The following is a 23,094-nucleotide window of genomic DNA, read 5'->3' on the forward strand; positions in this document are numbered from 1 at the left end:
GACCCTCCGAGCGAGCGCCGAGCTGTGGAGCCGGGATTCTGTGCGAGGCCTCCGCCCTCGGACTGGGGGCGGGCGACGCGGACGTCGTCCCTCAGGAGTCGGGGAGGGAGGAGATAAAGGCTGGTTTCGGCAGCGCGCAGACCCATTCCCTTCCCAGCACCGCCATCCTCGCGGCACCGCGTCCTCCCTCCCAGCCACCCCCGCCTCCCCCAGCAGTCCCCTTGAATCCCACGTTCCCCAGGCGTCTGGGTCTCCATTCCCGCAGGCACTGTGCCCGCGTCTGTCCTCACTTCACCCTCTCTCCGAATCCCTCATCCCCGTCCCTGCCCTAGGCGAGCGTCCCAGACTTGGGGACCACAGACGCCGCGCACACCCTGAGCTCCAGGTCCTGGTGCCCAGGCCCAACAGCGGCGGCACTGCCAAGACAGCGCACCCAGGGCTGGGAAAGGGGACGTGGCCCCTCGTTCCCCCTGCAGTGCACACTGTTGAGACCCCTCCCGGTGGCCACCCACTGGGCCCCCTTCCACTCCCACCTCAGACAGCAGGGTCTCACCCCAGCCACCGGCCTGGCGCTTGGGGAGGGGGCAGGTGTGGGACCTCGGCTGCTGCATCTCTCTCGGCTCCTGATCCCGAAGGCTCAGAACCGCCACTAAGCTCCCCGGCAGTCTCACTTCCTCTCGGCTTCAGATGCCACCTGGGCCAGTGGCAGGGCCTGGCCAGAGGCCTCTGCTGCAGCGCAGGGTCAGCCGGTGCCTGCCTGCCAGGTGTCTCCCAGAACAGCCACCGGGGAGTGCCCAGCAAGCATCGGATGAATAGGTGAATCAATATTCACCTCGAATAAGTGTCTTCTAACTTGCTGAATGATTTAGAAGGAAACATTATGGGAATAAAAACCGAGCGTATTCTTTTACATCGTAAGTGCTGTTGAGGATTGGTGCGGTGAGGCTGCTCCTTGTATCTTAGCCATTCAGCCCTTCTGGGTGAGGTGGGAAAACAAGGTGTTTGACCCCTGGCCAGTAAGGGCCAGCCCCCTCCCGCTCCTTTCTCTTCCGAGACCTGATGGGAATCACAGGAAAGAAATTAGCAAGGAGAGCAGAGGGGCCCCTCAGGAGGTTTTCATCTGTTTCTGGGCTAGAAGGTGGGAGGAGTGCTGCTGTCTAATCAGCGCAGGAGGACACCCACCTGGGATCGAGGGGGCAGCCCCACGATGGGGGCGGGAGCGGGGAGTGTGGCAGGAACCCGAGGCAGCAGGTGAGAGCCGTGGACACAGAGAAGGCCAGGAAGCCGCCCACCCAGGCACCGAGGGCCAGGTGCAGGCAGAGCCTTGAGTCCATGGTGGCCAGGTAGTGCAGGGGTGACAGGTGGCCAGGTACTGGTCACAGGCCATGGTGGCCAGGAGGAAGCACTCAGAGGAGCTGAGCCAGAGGAAGAGGAACAGCTGGGTGAGGCATCCGGAGAAGGAGCCGGTCCTGGGCGGTGCCAGGTCATGGCTGCAGACGGTGACCGAGATGTGGAGTCTTCAGAACCGACATGTTGGCCGGGAAGAGTACATGGGTGTGTGCAGTTGACAGCTGGTTTGGATGGCCACCGTGATGACAGGTTCTCCAGGACGGTCACCATGGAGATAGTGAGGAGTGACCCAAACAGCAGCGCTCAGTGGTGGTGCAGCTCCAGGAAGCCCAGCAGATGGACTTGGTCAGCAGGGTCTCGGTCGGGGTGCTCACAGCCCCACGGCCGGCAGGGCCGCCACAAGAAAAACGTGGAGCAGTGTCATCATTCCCCAAGTTCCCTACCCTGTCCCTTTGTAGGTTAAGCCTTTTCCCCATCAAAAGTCAGAAGTCCTTATGATTTTGACTTTTCCCGAGTATCTTATGAATAGTATGAAAAGAATATGCGGCTGTTTGCCTCTGGCTAGCATTTGAGGTTCGTCTGTGTTGTATCTGGTGCCGGCACCGTAATATTCCTGTTGCGTGGAGAGACCACAATCTGCCCACACCCCCCACCTTGAGGGACATTCAGGTTTCCAGTTTTTGTCGATTATGAATGAAGTTACTATGAACATTTGCACATAGTTTTATGGCGGAATGTAAGTCCTGGGTTATATGGTAAGTGTATGTTTAACTTATAAGAAGCTGTTAAGTATTTTCAAAAGCTGTACCAGTTTGCACTGGGTATTTATTGACAGTTGTTGGAAAATGTTACTCAAAATGTTTGTAGTGTTATCTTTTTGTGGTTTAAATTTGCATTTCCCACCCTGGCCGGTGTGGCTCTCTGAGTTGGGCCTCATTTGGTGTCTGGCTTCTGTCACCTCAGTGTCTCACATGGAACGGTGTCAGGAGAAGCCCCATTTAACAGCACATGCATGTTTTCATTTTGCTTTTTCAAAGCAAAACGTTGCTGCAGGAGCATCTGTCTCCATTACACTGGGTCGCAAGAATGAAACCCCTCCCCTCGTGGGTGCTCCGCACCCTGCGCACAGCAGCACGCCCTCCCCGGGGGCAGGAGTAGCTCCCATTACAGGGAAAGGGGGCTGGAGAGGGGGCAGCAGCCTGCAGGGGGCCAGGCCTGCAGAGGGCCTGGGTGACACTGGTCCCGTTGTCCCAATCAGGTCCTGGGCCCCCATGTCTTGAGTGGTCTTGTCAGTGGGAATGAAGGATTGGGACTGCCCTTCATTTATCAAGGAAATTATCAGAAACATGGAAAAAACTTTTGGTCAACTTGTTTTAAGAGCATTAGTTACAGCAAGGGGATCGCAGGTCCTGCTGTCCTGCATGGGGTGGGGGAGGTGAGGACAGCCAATGTGCAGAATCGCAGGCCATGCCAGCTGTGTGATGCTGTCAGAGGCTGGCCGGTGCTGCCTTAAACGCTGGTGTCACACCAACATGAGGGGACTTGAGAGGTGGCGGAGAAGTTGGTGGTGAGGGTTACATGGTGCACACTTACCTTCAAACCACCAACAGGTAGACATTAAGCGTGTGCAGCTCTGTTGCATGTCAGCCATACCTGCAATAATCCGATAAAAGAAACAAGCTTAGGAATGGGTCCTGGTGTGAGCCCCGGAAGTCTCTGGGGAAACGCACCCAAGGAACGGAAGACGCAACTCCCAGAATCTTCACTTCCAATGAGCTCCCAATGGAGGCGTCCAGGTGCCTGTGCGGCAGTGGCTGGGAGTCCCCAGGCCAGTGTGAGCCTCGGGTCCGTGTGTGGCCGTCCAGCTGGGGCACGTTCCCACCGCCTCCTTGGAGCCCCGCTCCAGGCAGCCAGGTCCCTGTGACTGACTGCGTGCCGCCCTGCCTGGGACTGGGAGCCCCCAGGTGTGCCTTGCAGGTGGTCTCCTAAGCTGTCCTCTGCTCCGTAGCCTGAGGTCAGTGCTAGCAGAGCCTAGAGGGTGGGCTCTCATCCAAAGCCTCCTGGCCAAGAACAGCTCCTCCTTTGTCACAGCTTCTACCTGTCCAACTGGGCTGGGGTCCCCACCTACGGGAGCATCCTGGAGGGGCCAGGCAGGAAACAGCCCCCACCTTGGCTCTTGCTGGAGCAGATCTTTCTGGAAGGCTTGGGTGGGGGTGGGGTGGGGACACCAACCTGTCCAGGCAGTACAGGGGCTGTGAGATGTCATCACCCCATTTAACAGAGGGGACCCCGCGGCCCAGAGCACCTGCCCAGAGCTCCCAGGGCCTAGCGTGCAGCCAGCCTGTGCCTCCCTCAGCACTTCCACTGTGGGTGCCATGCAGGGCGGGCTCCTGGAAGACAGGCCCATGGGAGGCTGCGTCCCGGGCAAAGGCAGCTGAGCAGTGGGAAGGAAGAGGGGTCAGGTGCAGCCCAGGGGCAGGAGGACTCTCAGGAAGTGGGGTGCTGCCTGGAATCACTCTTGGACCCCTCCGCAGACCCCAGGGCCTGGGGCTTGCCAGCTGCATAATCAGCAAAGGGGGGAGGAGGGCAGGAGTAACTGAGCGCTGGGGGCTCACCCTCTGCCATCCCCATGGGTGGGTGTGCAGGCGGGGCTGCCTGGGTGGGGGATCCCCTCACTGCCCAGCAGCACGTGTTGTCTGGGCTCCTGGCCAGCGTGTTTAGCCAATGGCCAGTGGTGCTTGGTGGAGGTGCTGCTGGCAGCTCGGGCCCCCCTCCTGCGAAGATGGGGCAGCAGGCGCAGCGTGGCCAGTGTGAGATGAGGAGCAGGACTGCAGCAAAGGCGCCTCCCCTGGAGGCAGGAGCCGGACAGCCTCCCTGCCAGGGCCCTGGGATTGCGCCAGGCTGAGCCAGTGCTGGGCACTGCGTGACCAGGGTTGGGGCACTAGGGCAGTGGGCTGAGGGCTGCACTCGGGCCCAGTGTCAGGTCAAGGGCAGCTGAAGTCCCCCTCCAGGGACGTGCTGGGGCAGCACGTGCTCCAGAGCAGCCTGCGAACCCAGACTCTTTTCTCACCAGGCAGGGGGCAGCAGAAAGCAAGTGACTCATCCACAAGGGGACCCTCATCGGCAAGTCAGAGGGTCAGCTTGGAGAGAGGCCCTGCCTGGAGGGTCCTCGGTCACCACTTGGTCTCAGGCTGCGTCAGGAGGACACATCCTGGAGCCTGCTCAGACCCCGTGAGTAACCCCCAGTCATGCTTCATCCCCACAAGCTGACCTGGGTGAGTGAATTCTCCCGCTCACCCCACCCATGAGGAGGGGGGCTGCCTGGGGGCCACAGTGGGTTCAGGGTAAGACCCCTGCCATTCAGCCCCATGTTCCCCTCTGAGCCTCTGAGTGCCCTCGCCCTGCCCAGCCGGGAGCTCCTGACTGGTCCACACACAAGCACTGGGTGTGTGTGGAGGGCGGGGGTCGACCGCCCCCACCTCCTGGGCTCAGGGGAGATATGCGTGGAACGTGGGGGGTTGGTGGAGCCCCAGACAGAGCGGGCCTTGCCGAGGCTCCTCTTCTCTCCCTGTGGTCCCTGCACTGGTAACTGTCAACAGAAGACGTGTGTCTACAGGAGAGGCTTGACCCGGCATCAGGGCTGAGGGAGCAGCGCCGGTGCCCTGGGTCGGGGGGCTGAGGGAGCCGAGGCCCCAGCGGCCACCTGGCCTCCTGGTGTCTGGCATTTCCTGCAAAGAGGGGGCTGCCCCCCTGGGTCTGACGGGTCCTGCAGGCCACACGTGGGCCTCTGTGCACGGCCCTGGCCCCGGCTGGGCCATGACAGCTTACAGAGAGGCAGCCAGGGCCGTCTAGGGGACACGGTTCCTGCACATCTCCCACGCCGCGGCCCCCAGACGCCCAGCACTGCAGCCTGCTGCGCAGTGGCGGCCCTCCCCAGGCCGCGTTCCGGCACCATGGGCCTCGGGCTGCGGAGACGTCTCCCCTTTTGTTGATGTCTTTGGCATGTGGTCGATGTTCTTAATGGGGACTCAGCATCCGTGGGCAGCCCTGTGGATGCTGATGGAGGTGCTGGTGCCCCAACCTCCCACTTCCTGGGGCCCTGCACCCCCACCCAGCTCAACCCCCTTCCCACAGACCCCGCCTCCCATCGCCTGAGCGTCCCCTCCAGGCCCAGGCGCAGATTAAGGTCCTGCCATTTCCCGTCACTACCAAAGGACCCCTCGTCCCCTCTGTGACCGCCCCCCACTCCCAGGGTCAGCGCCCCCAGTGCCTGCAGAGCCCCCCACCTCCGTGCCTGCAGTAGCACTGCCATCCTGGCCTGTTCCCCGCAGGCCCCCAAGGGGCGCCCCTTCTCGGAACACCAGCCAGGGCGGGCACCACTTCCTGCCTTTTCTGCAGCGACCTTATCTCTCCAGCTCCTCGGGCCTCCTGCCCACCCCCAGGACCCTTCCGCATCCTTCTCTCCTGGCTTCTAACATCCGCCTGGGAACAGGCTTTAGCCTCCTGTCTTATAAACAAAAGGGAAGGAAACCCCCCACGCTCTCTGCCCCATGGTAGCCAGCATCTCCGCCCACTGGGCAGGGCACCTCCAAACTCCTGTAACCTGGGACGCGGTCTCTGCCATCCTTCCATCCCACACTCCCAGCCGACACGCTCCCAACACACTCCATGTTAATCCACGTGGGGCTTTCGGTCCTGTCTATGGACTGGATGGCTGCCACGCCCACCTGCATTTCCCGGTGAACTTCATAGTCATTAGCCTGGCCCAGTCCCTCCCTCAACAGCGTCCAGCTGGGCGGATGGAGTCTTCCGGCCCATGAACGCTGTGCATTTCCCCGTTTACTTAACCTCCCTCTAATGCCTCTCAGCTTTCTGCCCGAAGGTCTTCCACACCTTTTGTTGTTATTCCCAGATACTTAATATTTGTGTTACTTTTAAAATAGCTAGTTATTTAGCCCCGGATGGGGTGACTCAGTGAATTGAGTGCTGGCCTGTGGATTGAAAGGTCGCCAGTTGATTCCAGGTCAGGGCACAGGCCTGGGTTGCAGACCAGGTCCCTAACTGGGGTTGTGCAAGAGGCAGCTGATCAATGTATCTCTCCCTCCTTTCTCCTCTCTAAAAAATATAAATAAATAAAAATTTTAAAAAACTTTAAGAGTAGCTAGCTATTTAAAAGAGTGCATTTCCTGTTTATTGCCTGTATGTAGAAAAACAAGTCACTCTCACTTATTGACTGTACTCAGTGAGTGTGCTAAACTTTCTTATGAATGTTTACTAACTTAGCTGTAGAATCTTCTGGATTTTTTACATCCCCAGTGGCACTGTCTGTGAGTAATGGCGATCCCCGACCTCTCTGCTCCTAAGTCACCACCCTGGTTGAGGCCTCCAGGGCCAAGTCCCGGTGAGAGGGGGCCCCCCGTGCTGTTTCCGATTTCAAAAAGTAGGACACTGGGTGTGGGTTATGTTTGATGATACTCGTTATTAGATTAAGGAAGTTCTCTGCCATTTCTACTTTGTAAAGACTTTATCATCATGATCCCTTCATGATGAAGGGATATTGAAATTTATATAAATTCTTTGCACCTTTTAATATGATAATGTGATTTTTCTACCTCAGTATTTTTTAAGTGTATTTTACTATGTTGTTACAGTAGTCCCAATTTTTTCCCCTTTGCTCCCCTCTTCCCAGTACCCCACTTCCCTCCAGCAATCCCACCTCCTTTAGTTCATGTCCCTTGGTTGTGCATATAAGTACTTTGGCTTCATCCTTTCCTATGTTATTCTTAACTTCCCCCTGTCTATTCTGTACCAACCGATTATGATTCTTAGTCCCTGCACCATTTCCCCATTTCTCCCCTTTCCCCCTCCCAGCTGATAACTCTTCAAATGATCCCCATACCTATGATTCTGTTCCTGTTCTGGTTGTTTGGTTAGTTTGTTTTTGTTTTTATTTCTTAGATTCAGTTGTTGATAGTTGTCAGTTTGTTGTCATTTTAAAGTTCATAATTTTGATCTTCTTTTTCTTAAGTAAGTCCCTTTAACATTTCATCTAATAATGGCTTGGTGATGATGAGCTCCTTTATCTTTACCTTGTCTGGGAAGCACTTTATCTGCCTGTCCATTCTAAATGGTAGCTTTGCTTGATAAAGTAATCTGGGTTGTAGGTCCTTGTTTTTCATCACCTTGAATACTTCTTGCCTGCAAAGTTTCTTTTGAAAACCAGCTGACAGTCTTATAGGCACCCCTTTTTAGGTGACTCTCTTCTTTTCTCTTGCTGCTTTTAAGATTCTCTTTATCTTTCACCTTTGGCATTTTAATGATGATGTGTCTTGGTGTGGTCCTCCTTGGGTCCAGCTTGTTTGGGATTCTCTGTGCTTCCTGGACTTGTATGTCTATTTCCTTTGCCAAATTTGGGGGATTTTCCTTCATTATTTTTTTATATAAGCTTTCAATTTCTTGCTCTTTCTCTTCTCCTTCTGGTTCCCCTATGATTCAGATGTTGGCACATTTAAAGTTGTCCCAGAGGTTCCTAAGCCTCTCCTCATTTTTTTCAATTCTTGTTTCCTCATTCTGCACTGGTTGACTGTTTTTTTCTTCCTTATGTTCCAAATCATTGATCTGAACCCTAGTTTCCTTCTCATCATCATTGGTGTTGTGTTGATTTTCCTTTGTTTCATTTAGCATAGCCTTCGCTTCTTCCCTTGTGCATTTGCCACACTGAAGCATATCTGTCAAACGTGTGAGCATCTTTATCACCAGTGTTTTGAACTCTGCATCTGTTAGGTTGGCTATCATCTCCTCATCACTTAGTTCTCCTATTGGAACCTTGATCCGTTCCCTCTTCTGGGCCATACTTCTCTGTCTCCTCATCTTGACAGGCTTCTTTGTTTGTTTGCCTCTGTGTCTTAGGCAGAGCTGTCGCTCCTGTTACGTTGTAAAGGGTGGAACCTTAGGGATTCATCAGTACAGGGCGACCTGTTTCACCACGTTGTGGTGCTGTGTGGGGAAGGGGTCAGAGAGGGAACAATGCTGCTTGCTCAGCACTTGCCCCTTTTCCAGGCACCTCTCCCACTTCCGAAGGTGATTAGCACCCCTCTAGCTGCTGCCCTGGTCATTGTTCCCAGAGTGGGTGGGTCTGTGGCCATTCTAGGGCCATGGGGGCCCTTTAAACAAGTGGACTCTGCTGAGAGATCGGCAGTTTCTGCCTCTGCCCTAACCCGCACTGATTTGCACAGTCAGAAGCAATGAGGCTTGATTTTTCTGGCGCTGGGACCATGAGCCACGTGATCTGGTCTGGTGCTGGGAACGCTCCCCAGGTGTCCCTCCTGACTTTAAAACGCGTGACTGAGCTTTCCTCTGGCCTGCTGCCGCTGCTGCCACCACACCATGTCCTCTCCGCCCCGGCTTTGCCCCTCCTACCTGTCTGGGTGAGCATTTCTTCTTTATATCTTTGTTTGCTGGACTTCCATGCAGCTTGATTTTCTGGAACTTCTGGTTGTCTCTAGTTGTGAGGTATTTGTGTTCCTGCTTAGCTGTGGAGGGAGATACAGCGTGTCTGTCCAGGCCTCCATCTTGGCCGGAATTCTACCTCAGTATTTTAATGTCACAAGTTACAGTGATTGACTTTCTACTGTTAAACCAACTTTGCGCTTTTGGAGAAAAGCCAGCTTGGGCAGAGTTGGTGCGCTTGTGCATGCCGCTGACCCGGCTGGCTCTGGGCCTGGCTTCTCTGCGCAGGAGGTTTACCTTTACTTACAAACCTTTTTTCCTTCCTCTGACTGGCTTATCTCACTAAGCACCATGTCTTCTAGTTCCATCCCTGCTGTTGCAAAGGGTAAGATTTCACTCTTTTTTTTAGAGCCGAGCAGTGTTCCGTTGTATATATGTACCACCCTTTTCTGTCCACTCACCTCCTGATGGGCACTGGGCTGCTCCCACAGCTTGGCTGCTGTAAGTAATGCTGCAATGAACACAGGGGTGCCGATGTTCTTCTGAGTCAGGGTTTCAGGCTTCTCAGGATAAATCCCCACATGTGGAACTGCTGGGTCATAAGGCAGTCCCAGCTGTAATTTATTGAGGTATCTCCATACTGTTTTCCACAGCAGCGGCCCCAGTCTGCATTCCCACCAGCATTGCACCGGGGTTCCCGTTCTCCACATCCTCACCAGCACTTGTTGTTCGATGCTTTATGATGATGCCATTCTGACCCGTGTGAGGTGGTATCTCATTGTGGTTTTAATTTGCATCTCTCTGAGGCTAGCGATGTTGAGCATCTTTTCATATGTCTGTTGGATATTGTTTCATTAATTTTCTCTATGTTCTCCTGTTTTCAATTTCATTGAGTTATGCTTTTATAATTCTTGTTTCCTCTGGCTTCATCATGTAGCTCTTCTTTTTTCATCTTTTTGAGATATCCTTTTTGTTATGGAACCATTTAGCGTCACTTTAGCTACACCCCACAGATTTTAACATGTTGTATTTTCATTTTCATTCAGTTTTTTGTACTTTTAAAATTTCCTTTGATACTTCATCTTTGACCCATGGATTATTTAGAAGTGTGTTTCATTTCTACTGTTCGCAGATTTTTCTCTTGTCTCGCATGATTTCTTTTTGGATCCTAGTATGGTCAGAAAATATGCTCTGAATGATTTCAAGTATTTTAAATTTGTTGAGGTTTGTTTTATAATCTAGAATACAGTCAATCTGGTGAATGTTCCATGTATGTATGAAGCAAATAATCTACTCTTGTGCATGGAGTGTTCTGTAAACATCCATCAGGTCCTTCTGGTTGGTGATGGTGCTCAGTTCTTCCAGCGGCTTCTCCGTACAGTAGGTCTGTGGGCTGCGGGTGTGTTGAAGACTATTCCTCCCTTCAGCTCTATCTGTTTTTGCTTCATGTATTTTGATGCTCTGTGGTTTGGTGCGTTCACATTTAGGCTTCCTCTTTTTTAGGCGGATTGGTCTTTTAACCATTAGATAGTGTCCTCCTTTCTCCCTAGTAGTTTTCTCCTATCTGAAGTCTATCTCTGATATTAATATACCTTGTAAATTACTGTTTCCGTGAGGTATCTTTTCCTACTTTATTTTCAATCTACCTATGTTGTGTTTAAAGAGAGTTTCTTATAAATAACACATATTTGGGTCACAGCTTTTCCCCCCCTTTATTCACTCTGCCAATACCTGTCTTTTGATTTGTATATTTAGAGCATTCACATTAAAGTATTATTGATACATTAGGGCTTAAGTCTCCCATGTCATTTTTTGTTTTTTATTTGTTACCACTGTTTTTCGTGCCTCTGTTTTTCTTTTCATGTCTCCCCGTGCGTTGTGTGAACATTTTTAGAGTTCCATTTTGATGTGTTCAGAACGTTTTTGAGGTTTGTGTAGTTTTTGTATTGATTGCCCTAGATATTAAATACATACATAACTTATCACAGCCTAATAGTGCTGACATGTTACTACCCCTCCTAACATTTAGGTTCTTTACCCTCTCACTTCAAAGTTGTCATTGTCCTAAGTGTTTCCTCCACGGACACTGGGCACCACCTGGGGCCATGGTGTTGCTGCTTCAAACCTCACGCTTGACGGGGAGACTTGCGCAGTGAAGGACAGTCCGGGCTGGGTGCTGCTGCCACCCACTGCCCCGCGCGCGCTCCTCCTTCCTTTCTGGAAGCTCCGCCTCACTCCTAGCATTTCCTTCTGCTTGGAGGCTTTTCTTTAACCATCCCTCGAAGGGGATGCCTGCTAGGGACACATTCTCTTAGCTTTCCTTTCCTCAAAGATGTCTTTATTTTCCCTTCCTTTCTGTAGGGCAGTTTCCAGACCTAAGACTCAGGCTTGAACGTTTTCCTTCACCACTTAACCCCGTAGCTCCGTGACCTGCGGGCCTCCTCACGTCGGGCCAACTGGTTTTCCTTCGTAGATCACGTGCTGTTTTTCTCTGGCTGTTTTTAGGGCCCTTTCCTTGGTTTCTGGTTTTTAAAAGTTGAATTATAATGGTTTCAATGTGAATTTCTTTGTGTGGGGTTCAGCTTCCTGAATTGTAAGTTTATGTCTTCCATCAAATTTGGAAAGTTTTAAGCCATTTTTTTTTTTTCAAATTCTTTCTCAGTCCCACACTCAGTCCTCTTTTTCCCAGATCTCCAGTGATAGAATATGAGATTTTCTGTGACTGTCCCAGGGGTCTCTGCTGCTATATCAATTTTTAAATTTTTCTCTCTGTTGTTTACATTGAGTAAAGTCTGTTGGTTTGTCTTCAATTCATTGATGCTGTCTTAGTCATTTCCATTTTACTGCCGAGTCTATTCAGTGAATTAAAAACATTTCAGTTATTGTATTTTCAGCTCTATAATATCCATGTGGTTCTTTAAAAAACAACAGCTTTAGACATGATTCATATACCACAAAATGCATCCTTTACAAATGTGTAATCCAGTGACTTTTAGCGTATTTGGAATCATGTAACAATCACCACTAGCTACTTTCAGGATGTTTCATCACCCCCAGAAGACACTCTGTGCTGATTAGCAGTCATTTTCCACATCTGCCTCCTTCCAGCCCCAGCAACTACTAACCCACTTACTGTGTCTTTGTATTTGCCTATTTAGGACATTTTATGTAAATGGATCATATTCGTGGTCTTCTGTGTCTGACATTTTTCACTCAGCATCGTGTGTTCAAGGTAGGTTCATACCATTGCAAACTGTGTGCACAGCCCCACCCCAGTCAGTGGGATGGATACACTGTGTTTATCGGTCCACTCATCAATTGGTTGTTTTTAATTGTTTGGTTATTATGACTAATTCTGCTATGAACATCTATGCACAGGCTTTTGTGTGGACCCAACTTTTCACTTCTCTTTGATGAACATCCAGGAGTGGAAGCACCAGGTGTAGGTGCCTCTGCATTTCACTTCCGAGGAATTGTCGACCGTTTTCCAAAGCGGTTGCGCTGTTTCCGGCCCTGCTGGCCACGTGTAGGGTTCTGGTTTCCCCACATCCTTGCCATATGTTCATTGTATAACTTCTACTTATAGGCTGAAATTTTCTATGTTTTCCATTTGCTTCAGAAGATTCTGCAGTTTATGTTGGAAACATTTAATGAACACAGTTAAAAATCCTTGTCGGGTCATCCCAGCCTCGTCTACCTTGGTGCTGGCATCACTGTCTTTTACCATCAAATCGCATTCCTTGTGTGATGAGAGATTTTCACTTGTACCCTGGACCTTTCAGTCATGATGTCAGGATACTCCTGATTTTTAAAAAAATGTTATTTCAGCAGGGGGTCACCTGTGGCGTAGGGTAAAAGTTTTGGCCTTTTGTGGACTTTGGTTCCAATGACAGTTTAGTTTTCAAAGCCCTTTCAAAACTATCCTGGCCTGTCTCTTGCGGTGCTGCAGGGCCTCTGCTCAGTCCCTGCTGGTCCCCAGGACATCTGGTGTCACTCTGTCCCTGTCCATGGTGGGGAGCTAAAGCCACTAGGCTTGGTTTTTTAATTTTTAATTTTAATTTTTTTTTGAGAGAGAAAGAGGAAGGGGCAGAGAGAGAGTGAGAGAGAGAGAGAGAGAGAGAGAGAGAGACAGACAGACAGACATCAACTTGTTGTTCCACATACTGATGCTCTCATTGGTTGATTCTTGTATGTGCCCTGACCAGGGATCGAACCTGCACCCTTGGCGTGTTATGGGGATGACACTCTAGCCAGCTGAGCTACTTGGCCAGGGCGAGGCTGGGTTTTTGCTGCTGCTGTGGCAGAGGGCGGGCCGGACCACCTGCCTGATCATGGTCTGAGCAGCCCCATCAGCAGTTATCAGCATGAGCGGAAACCCACAGTCGGGGCCCCTTGCGCATGTCGGGCAAAGCTCAGAGCGGCTGAGGCCATTGGCTGCTCCGCTCACAGACCGAGAGTAGGGGCCACTGAGGTGCTCTGGAAAGGCTCTCACGTTCATTCGTTCTTGGAGGCTGTTGGAAGCCCCCACTTTGGCGTGTGTGACTCTGGAGTGCCAACTCCGCCGTTGCCCCAGCTGAGTGGCAGGTGGTGGCTCAGGCCCCAGGGGCCAAGGGGCCATGAGGGCGGCTCTCTGGGCCTTGGGAGCTGGGTCCCTTCTCTTTACTCTCTGGGCCGTCCCCATCGGTAAGTTTCTTCGTACAGCCACTGAATGTTCCGGAAACGGCCTTGCTCAGCCCATAGGTGGGTGAGACATCCTGGGGCATCCAAGGTGTGGATTCCTGGAGACTCCTGTTCCCATCCGGAGCAGGTCCAGTCCCAGGGTGAGCCTAGGACCCCCACCCCACTGCTCAGAGCCTGGGTGTGGGCCAGGTGGGAGCATGGGTGGAATGAGGGGACGTGGCTGGCATCCCGTCCCAATGACCCAGACCCACAGGAGCGGGGGTGGGAATCTGCGGCCAGGGCCGTGGGGGGGTGCAAGGATGTGGGCTGGCTGTGGAGGGTCCTGGCTGTGTTAGGGGTGCGGACACCGGGCAGTGAGTGGTGGACCACCCTGGGGGGGTCTGAGGTGCCCAGCTGGGACGACTCAGCCCACCCATGGAGCTGTCACCGAACTGCTGTTTCACTTCCCTGCACTGACTCCGGACTGAGGCGGGAGGGTCAAGGGGCTGCAATGAGGTGGGTGCCAGGGGCTGAGCGAAAGACTGGGGTACAGAGGCCTAGACAGGGTGTATTGGGGGCAGCTCCCACGGTCTCGGAGGGGCCCCTGACAGATGCAGATGCCATCACTGTGCCACTCATGCTGCAGCTACCCCCGCCTGGCACTGGGTGTTGCGACGCCTCTGAGGCCCCTGTCCCCCCGCAGGCGGGCCAGGTGGCCTGAGGCTGGCAAACAGACACAGTGCATGTGACGGAGTAGTGCTGGTCCAACAGGAGGGCCAGTGGGGACACGTGTGCAACCGGGAGTGGACGCTGGCAGAGGCATCCGTGGTCTGCAGGCAGCTGGGCTGCGGCCAGGCTGTGGGCGCCCCCAAGTACGTGCCGCTGCCCGGGGAGAAGGTGCCGGCCTTGCTCCACAACGTGTCCTGCACGGGCGGTGAGGCCTCCCTCTGGGAGTGCAGCCTCGGGGCGTGGATGCAGCGCCCGTGCCCCCACGAGTGGATGGTGGTCGTGCTGTGCTCCAGTAAGTCAGCGCGGGGGCGCGGGGGTGTGTGACGCGGGCAGGTGTGTGGGCACCTGCCCTGAGATGGTCCAGCCTCTGGTCATTGCTCCTTCCGCCTGTGCCAGGCGTCCTTCCTTTTCATCTAGCGCGCATCCCTGAGGCCACCGTTCAGGCGTTGGGGAGGCAACTGGGAACAACCCGGCCACTCCTGCTGCGTGGGGCCTGGGCTCCCCCGGAAGGGACAAAGTAACAGAGGCAGCAGTAACACAGCGGCTGAGTGGCGGGGAGCAGAAAGGGCATAGAGTGGGGGAGGGGGACCACCTGGCCTTCTGGACGCTTCAGGAGGCTTGAGGGGCCACCGTGGGTTTCTAACCAGGATTTTCTTAATCAAAGGACAGGGAGGTCTTCAGCTTCCTGTGGGCACTTGTGTGACCGAGAGCCCCTGTGGCGTCTCCGCGCGCCATCCTGAAGCGGACCCTCTGCTTGAGCTGTGGGGTGCAGGCGCCCTTTTCGAAAACCATTCAAGTTGTCAAGAGCATGGCTGCAGTGCGTCACACCGGCCCTCTGAGTGGGGCCCTTCTGTGACCCTCAGTCAGAGAGGCGCTCTCAGGGGGAGGCCCAGAGGAGGGAGCAGGGCGTGTCTCTGTGGCTGCAACCCCTGGCCTGGGGTGGAGGCCTGGAAGGAGCTGCCATGCCTGCGTGGAAACATCTGGTTGCCAGCACATGCTGCCTCCTCTGAGTGTGGCTTGTGCTTTGCAGATGGTACTTTTCGGGAGATCCGGCTGGTGAAGGGCCGAAGCCCCTGCTCGGGTCTCCCCGAGATCAGGAATGCGAATGGCATGGATCGCCTCTGCGGTCTGCACCAGGAGGAGGCCACGGTGTTCTGCCAGGAACTCGGGTGCGGCCCCGCGCTCCAGGCCTCCCGCCAAGACGTGGGCAGTGGCGAGAAGTACATGACCTGCCAGGGCACCGAGCCGACCATCCGGAACTGCAGGCTCAATAACAGACTCCGCAGCGGCTGTGACTTCCAGCAGGACAGTGACGTGGTCTGCTCAGGTGAGGCCGCCTCCGCGCCCGGCTCCCTTCCCCTGGCGGGCACCTGTGCCGCTGGCTGCTTCAGAGGAAGTGCGGCAGGTGACCCTAACCTCTGGACTTGGGGAAGCAACCAGGGACCTCTGCTCTGTTCTGCGAGCAGAGCAGATGGGCCTCTGCCTGCCAGCCCAGGTGCAGAGGACCTCCGGCTGGAGCCTCCTGTTGACCTGAGAACACCGACCCCCACCTGAGAGTTTGTCTCCTCCCCCAGGACACACTGAGGCCCGGCTGGTGGGCGGCGAGCACCCCTGTGCTGGGCGCCTGGAGGTGAGGCGTGGTCTGACCTGGGGCACCGTCTGCGATGATGACCTGGACGAGGCCACGGCCCACGTGGTGTGTCGGGAGCTGCAGTGCGGCTCGGCAGTGTCCACACCACGGGGCGCCCACTTTGGCCAGGGCTCTGGGCCCGTGTGGACGGAGGCCTTCCGCTGTGTGGGCAACGAGAGCCTGCTGTTCCACTGCCCGCGGGGGCTCGGGCGCCAGTGTGGGCACAGCCGGGATGCTGGGCTCAGGTGCTCAGGTGAGGCCGGCAGGGTGGGCACTGAGGCTCGGCCCTGCCTCCTCCCTCTGGGACTCTGCCAGGTGCCCTGCCCCAGCTCAGGAAGCTCCCAGCAGCAGGGGTCTGTGCCGGCAGGGGAGGTGCTGCTGCTGTGGGTTGAGGGAAGAAGGGACAGAGTGCGAGGCGGGAGTCTGGTCCCAGGGGAGCATCCGCTCTCCCTGCCCCAGTGCCAGACCGTGGAGTTTGGACTCCTCTAAACCGATGTGTGAGCCGATGCTGGCCGGAGGGGGCCGAGCTGGGAAGAGCCAGGCTGCGGCTCTGTGGCCGCCACACGGGGGAGGCAGAGGGAGAAATTGCCCCTTGCTGGATCTTCAGGTCAAAGGGAGCAATGCTGGCGCCCTCTCTCCCCACCGCAGAGTTCCGGCTGGTCAACGGCAGCAGCAGCTGTGAGGGGCGCGTGGAGTTTCAGGTTCAGGGGGCCTGGGCACCCCTCTGTGCCACCCACTGGGACTTAGCAGATGCCACCGTCCTCTGCCACCAGCTCAACTGTGGTGGCGCTGTGGCCACACCTGGAGGAGGCCACTTCGGGCACGGGGACGCTCCCATCTGGCCCGACAGGTTTCACTGTGTTGGGACGGAGCCCTATTTGTGGAATTGCCCAGTGAGCACCCTGGGGGCCCCCGCCTGTGCCCTGGGGAACTCGGCCGCTGTGGTCTGCTCAGGTGGGTCAGCAAGAAGGGTGGCCCGGGGGGCTGAGGGCGATGGGCCCTGAGAAGGCGGTGGTCCTCGCCCCGTCACAGGCCCAGGGTCCCTCCCGCTCACACCCTGCTTGCTCCTGTCACCGGCCGCCTCTCCCCAGGTCTCCCTCACGCCCTGCGGCTGCTGGACGGCCAGAGCCGCTGTGACGGCCGCGTGGAGGTGGCCCTGGACGGCGTGTGGGGCCGCGTCCTGGACGACACGTGGGACCTGCACGGCGCGGGTGTCGCGTGCCGGCAGCTGGGGTGCGGAGAGGCCGAGCGAGCCTATGACGCGCCTCCGCCAGCGCGTGGGGCCGGCAGGGTGGGGCTGAGCCGCGTGCGCTGCCTGGGCAACGAGACCCGCCTGAGCCAGTGCAACGTGTCTGCGTCCCTGCTGGAGCCTGCGGGGGCTTCGAGGGACGTGGGCGTCGTGTGCTCTGGTGAGTGAGGACCCCGCGCCTCCCTCTATCCACGCGGTGGGCCGGTCCGCGCTGACGCGATCTCTCCGCAGGGAGCCTCCGGGTGCGGCTGGCGGCGGGGCCCGGCCGCTGTGCGGGGCGCGTGGAGGTGCTGCACGGCGGCACGTGGGGCACCGTGTGCGATGACGGCTGGGACCTGCGGGATGCGCACGTGGTCTGCCGGCAGCTGGGCTGTGGTCGCGCCCTCAGCGCCCTGGGGGCCGCTCCCTTCGGGGCCGGGGCCGGACGCATCTGGCTGGACGAGCTGGGCTGCGAGGGCCGTGAGGCTGCGCTGTGGCAGTGCCCGTCGCGGGGCTGGGGCCGGCACGACTGTGGGCACAAGGAGGACGCCGGCGCCTTCTGCTCTGGTGGGTCCCGTTAGCTGGGTCCCTTCACGGGGCAGCTGGGTGTCCCCGGTCGAGCTGTCTTTGTGGGGAACAGTGCCTGCCCGCTCTTCGCAAGTTCGCTCTTCTCTCCGGGTCCCGCTTTTCCAGACTGAGAGCTCCACGGTGGGTCCCGTCACTGTCCACTGGCCCCGGCGATGCGGCAGGACGGAGCGCCTCCCCTTCTGGGCGGGGGCGGGGGCGGGGCACGGTCTCTCCCCCCCAGCCTCTCACTGCCGCTCCGGGTGTCCCTGGGCCAGGCTTCCCTGCCGCCCGGTTTAGCTGCAGGACTTTCCTAGAGTAATTTTTAAGGTTCTCAGCTCGTACGTGTCTGAGGCTCTCCCTGTGCTTCCTGTCTGGGTGTCACTGTCGTTGAGTGACAGAAGTTCGTCCGTGGTCGGGGGTGAGCCTGGGAGGTGTCTCAGGGCGCTGTCGGGGTCACCCCTCACCAATCTGGGCTCAGGAATGTTTTCAGCTACGTCTGAGATGTGCGCCTCTGTTTCAGTCCTTGTGTTTCTTTTTACGTGACACCGAGGGCCACTGTCTTCCGCGCCCCTTCTGCTCGCTGGAGGTGTGTCCCTGGGTGCTGTCCGTCTCATTGATTTGCTGGTTCATCAGTTCTGGTCCATGATCTCGGCTGTGCCCTTCAATTTGTCCTTGTGTTTTAATGTCCTGCAGTTCTTCCTCCCTCTGTGCACTGTTGCTGGGGACCGGCCGTTGGCAGGAGCGGAGATGCTCTTTTTCTTGGGACCAAGCCTGGCGCAGGGTCCCACAGGCCGGGGCCCAGGCGGGGATCCAGCCACTCTGCCCGTTGGTTCAGCTGCCGCGGACCTGAGGGCAGCCCAGACGGGGCGGGCGGGGAACAGGCTCATCGCAAGGGGCACGGACACGGCAGAGCCGTGTGGCCACTTTCGTCACCTGTCATGGGTGTATTTTCTTCCTGTGTTTTTTTCTAAGCTGCTTTTAAATACGTACGACCCTATCATATGCAATTCACATACAGCTTTCTCCATGGACCCTGGTTTAGGGGTTTCTGATGTGTACAGGCCCTCATAACATCAGTGTGAAGGATCGTCTAAAACTGACGTGTGGCAGTGTTTTGGTTTTCTTAATGCGTCTCTCCGGTGAGACTCCACTGGTCAAGGGTATGATGACCGACCATTGACACGGGCCAGCCTGGACTGCTGCTGTATCTGGACATGGTGCTCTGGCCTAATTCCTTTTTTTTAATTAAAAAAAATTATAATCATTGCTAAATTGATTATCTTATGCCGGTAGATTATTCTGTATTTCAAGTAATTCCCAAGGAGGGGTTGCTGGGCCAGCAGCCGGCACGCCTGCTGAGACGTTACAGTGGGGACGGGCGTTGGAGCCCTGTGCGCACCTGCTGCCCCCGTCCTGGGCGGGGGTGGCTGTGGGGACGCAGGTCAATACAGGGCCTCCCCAGGGCAGGGGCCTCGAGTGGCAGCCGTCTCAGTGCCAGGGCCCCTCGTGGTGGCCTCCTCCTTCCGAGACGTCCCCTGGCCTGACCCTGCTTGTCTTCCAGGCTCAGTGGCCCTGAGGGTGAGAGGTGGCCCCCAGCACTGTGCCGGCTGGCTGGACGTCTTCTACAACGGCACGTGGGGCGCTGTGTGCAGTAACGCGCTGAAGGACGCCTCCTTGTCCATCCTGTGCAAGCAGCTGGGCTGTGGGGAGCAGGGCTGGCTGGAGAACAGGCCCGTCCACACTGACCTGGGCATCTCCTGGGTGGACAACATTGAGTGCCGCCAGCTGCGGAACTCCACGCTGTGGCAGTGCCCCTCAGCCCCGTGGAACCCGCAGTCCTGTGCCCGTGGAGAGGAGGTCTGGATCACCTGTTCAGGTAGGGCCCTGGTGGTCTCTGGGTGGGGGGCTGGAGGGGCTTGCATATCCTGACAGGTTGTCCACAGGGGCTGCCACGGACCCATGGCTGGGGGCCTGGGGATCCCTTGGGCTCCAGCAACTGCACTCTGAAGTTCTCCAGGGCATTTACTCTGAGACAGCCACTGTTTAACCCAATAGGGTTGTCAGAGAGAATGAACCAGGATTCCGGGGAGATGCTTAACTGCTCATCCACCCACAGCTGCCCAGGTATGGCTCTGTCCATCGGTCTGTCCACTCCTCAGCCCGGTCCCGCCCCGCAGTGACCACAGACCCCTTTGCAGAGGACGGTGCGGTGCGCGTGCGCGGGGGCGAGGACCGCTGCTCCGGCCGCGTGGAGCTGTGGCACGCCGGCTCCTGGGGCACCGTGTGCGACGACTCCTGGGACCTGGCGGACGCGGAGGTCGTGTGCCGCCAACTGGGCTGTGGCGGGGCCGTGAGCGCCCTGGCGGGGGCCGCCTTTGGCCCAGGCTCAGGGCCCGTGTGGCTGGACGAGGTGGGCTGCCGGGGCAGCGAGGCGTCCCTGCAGGGCTGTGCGACGGGGCCGTGGGGAGGCGCGGACTGCGGGCACAAGGAGGACGCCGGCGTGCGCTGCTCCCGTGAGTGGGTGGGGGGCAAGAGGGCTGCTGTTGGGGGCTGGGGAAGGGGATCTCAGGAGGGCTGCTCTGGGGTGTTCCCTCACTGTGGCTGCTCCCGACCTGGCCCTGAGGCTGCCCGTGCGCTGGGGCCCTCTGGGTGGTGGGGCACAGGCTGCCTCCATGGGGGTCCCGTGACAGGACAGGCTCCGGCTGAGGGGGCTGGGACGTTGCTCGGAGGAGCTGGGCTGCTTAGGGCTGTGGCTGCCTCTTTTCCGCACCCCAAGTTTCGGCCCCTTTCTCCTTCAGGTGACAGGGGGACCACGGCCCTGGCGCCAGCACAGGGTAGGCGTGTGCTTCCTCAGGCCTCAGTTCACACCCTCCAGTCTGGCCCTGACCCAGTGCAGCCCTGTAATGGGGTGGCATGGAGGGGCGCCCTGGGGCCTCCCGTGCCTCCTTCCGGGGGGGCTGAGGTCCACAGGAACAGGGCTGGGGACACCCTGCTCCCGGAGGCACACTGCTGTCTGTCCCAGGCCAGCAGGCAGAGGGCCATGGGGCCTGCGCAGCCGCTGCTCTGGGCTCTTTCCTGTGCCAGTGGGGCAGGCGTGGCTCCGGGACACTGCGGCCTCGCGGACACGGTGGCTGTGTCCAAAACGTAGTGGAGGGCGGGGGGCTGCCCTCCTGCCCTCACCTTGGTCCTCAGCCGTGTGACCTGGGGGCCACCTCTGGGGGAGGAGCAGCACAGAGCCCCCTCCCCTCGGGGTGCCCCTCCCCCTCCCGTGAGGCTCAGGGGGCCCAGGCCCCAGGTCACAATCCCCAGGCAGTGCAGGTGCTCAGCCATGACCCGCTTCCCACTGTGCCCTCAGGCCCCACCCTGGCCCCACCACCTGCCCTCAAGGCTGGGACTCTGCCTATGACCTTCTGCCTCATCCTGGGCACCCTCCTGGGCATCGTCTCCCTGCTCCTGGGGGTGCAGTGGTGCCGCAGAGGAGCCTGCAGGGGTAGGTGGTGGGCACGGCCGGCGAGGGGGGCACAGGCCCTGCTCTTGGGGAGGGACGCCCTCTGTCCCAGTCACTGCTCTGCGTCCTGGGTCCCACCAGACTCCCTTGTGTTGATGTGTCAGTGGCCCATGACTTGTTGGGGACGGGGGACCCTGCGCCCTGCTCTGCTTCTGAGAGGGTCTGGGGGTGAGGGTCCCCATTCCTGTGAGCTGTGCTCAGGGGCCGGCAAACCCCTGTCCCTGGGTGTTTGGGGAAGGGTGCCCTCCTGGGTGGGGGGATGTTGCTCCTGGTGGGGGACAGAGGCTCCTGGCAGGTATGAGAGGCCCCAAGGGGGCCCGGCAGCTGTGGGCTTGGGCAGAGAGAGTTTCAGGACTAGAGGTTCTGGTGTGGCCATTGCAGGTTCCGGAATGTTGGGGAATCTGCCCTCGGAGGGTGTTTATGAGGACATCGGTGTAGTCCCCATGGGGGAGAAGGTGGAGGGACCTGGTGTGTCCCACGGCCCGGTGCTGGAGGAGGACTATGACGACGCCTGGGAGCCGGAGTGCAGCAGCGAGGAGCAGGGGCAGGAGGAGCAGAAACAGCAGCAGGAGGAACAGCAGGAGCAGGAGGAGCGGCCACCCCTGAGCCCCGCGGGTGTGCACCTGTGCGCCCTGCTGTCTGTCGTGCTTGCGCTGATGTACTGGTCCTACGTCCAGGCCTCGGCCCTGGCTGGCGCCTACATTTAAAGACCCCGAGAGCCCCTCACTGTGTGTCCGGAGCCCTCAGTCCTGCCACCACGCAGTCCCCTCAGAGTTACTTGTTACAATGGAACCTACGGGCAGGCGTGGAGCTGAGGGAGGACCCTTGATTTTTATTTGGGTTTCTTTTCATGGCTGTGCAGAGTCCAGACAGCTTCCTGGGGCCTGAGCAGATGCTGGGAGGTGGCACGGGGTGGGTACCACATGGTCCTTGCCCCAGCTCACTGTCCAGTCCAGGTCGGGCCCTCTGGCTTTGAGGGGCACTGACCCTGGGGGCTCTGAGGAGCTGCTGAGGGCCCAATGCGCGTCTCTCTCCTTGAACACAGGTGGGCTCCTTGCAGCACGGGCCGCAGAGCCCAGGAAGGGACAGAAGACCACGCTGGCCCCTGTTGCAGAATGTGGTGACCGTGAGCTGGCCATGGTGGACACCAGCGAGACTCCCAGGGACTTTCATTTCCTCATTTCTAAATAGGACATCATTACACACCCCTTGAACTCATTCATCCACCCATTAATTCATCTCAGAACATCCCTCAGACGCCCACCATGGCCCAGGCTCTGTGTTGGGCCCCCTCCCTGCCTCACCCGGGTTGGATGTGGATGTGGGTATTTCCACCTGTCCTCGCCTCGCCCCCAGCCTCCTGCCCAGGTGCTCCAGGGCGTGGGGTGGGGCTCCCTGTGAGCCAGTTCCCGGCCACCCTCCTTCCACGGGCGGACCGCTCTCCACCCGGGTAAGGGGCTGTGCCCAAGTCCCCACCATGTGAAGCTGCCCTGCTCCGATGACCCCACCAGGCCCCCAGTGACTGCGCCTCCCAGACCACAGCGCTCTGCACCCCTGCTGGGCAATGTTTCTGTGTATCCTCTCCCCTGGGTGGGTCTGGGATAGGTTTGCAAATGGCCACACGTTCAAGTCTCTCTTGACTCCCACTCCTCTGTCAGCAACCTGGGAAGGACCAGGACCCTCATCTATAGGGTCTCCCAGTGACGGCAGCGAGTGCCACCCACCTCTCAGTGGGCTGTTGCCTGCTGGGGACTCTCTGGGCACCGCCTCCCATGCCCAGGGCTGCAAGGGGCCCAGCTTGTGGTGTCAAGAACTAAAAGGTCCCTTTTAGGCAGGAAGCTGCGATGAACGAGATGGGGTGACATCCAGCGAGGCTGGGCGCCTGCCCCTGACAGAGCCTCGGAGGACGAGAAGGGGTGTCCTGGATGATTGAGCACACACAGGGCCCCTGTGGCCTCGAGAGGTGGCCCTTCT

General features: G+C 57.6%; 1 protein-coding gene across 1 annotated transcript; it reads left to right on the top strand.

Moving 5' to 3' along the window:
- Positions 1-12,956: 12,956 nt before the first annotated feature.
- Positions 12,957-23,086, top strand: SCART1 (scavenger receptor family member expressed on T cells 1). Its single transcript, XM_090278830.1, has 14 exons — positions 12,957-13,482; positions 14,162-14,479; positions 15,218-15,514; positions 15,762-16,070; positions 16,466-16,771; positions 16,909-17,226; positions 17,298-17,612; positions 19,174-19,488; positions 19,668-19,736; positions 19,811-20,125; positions 20,411-20,446; positions 20,968-21,102; positions 21,502-21,735; positions 22,166-23,086. The coding sequence occupies exons 1-14, from the start codon at positions 13,416-13,418 to the stop codon at positions 22,309-22,311; spliced, it is 3,180 nt and encodes a 1,059-aa protein (XP_090134956.1). The 5' UTR covers positions 12,957-13,415; the 3' UTR covers positions 22,312-23,086.
- Positions 23,087-23,094: the final 8 nt, after the last annotated feature.

The sequence above is a fragment of the Furipterus horrens genome, unplaced genomic scaffold, assembly GCF_987537825.1.
Source record: "Furipterus horrens unplaced genomic scaffold, mFurHor1.1.pri manual_scaffold_5, whole genome shotgun sequence".
Classification (NCBI taxonomy): Eukaryota; Metazoa; Chordata; class Mammalia; order Chiroptera; family Furipteridae; genus Furipterus; species Furipterus horrens.

Bases quoted from the DNA above. Each gene is read 5' to 3' on its own strand.
- SCART1 (XM_090278830.1), top strand. From the start codon at position 13,416: ATGAGGGCGGCTCTCTGGGCCTTGGGAGCTGGGTCCCTTCTCTTTACT. The intron at 16,772-16,908 runs GTGGGTCAGCAA...GCCTCTCCCCAG, and splicing joins GGCCGCTGTGGTCTGCTCAG to GTCTCCCTCACGCCCTGCGG. The intron at 21,103-21,501 runs GTAGGTGGTGGG...TGGCCATTGCAG, and splicing joins CCGCAGAGGAGCCTGCAGGG to GTTCCGGAATGTTGGGGAAT.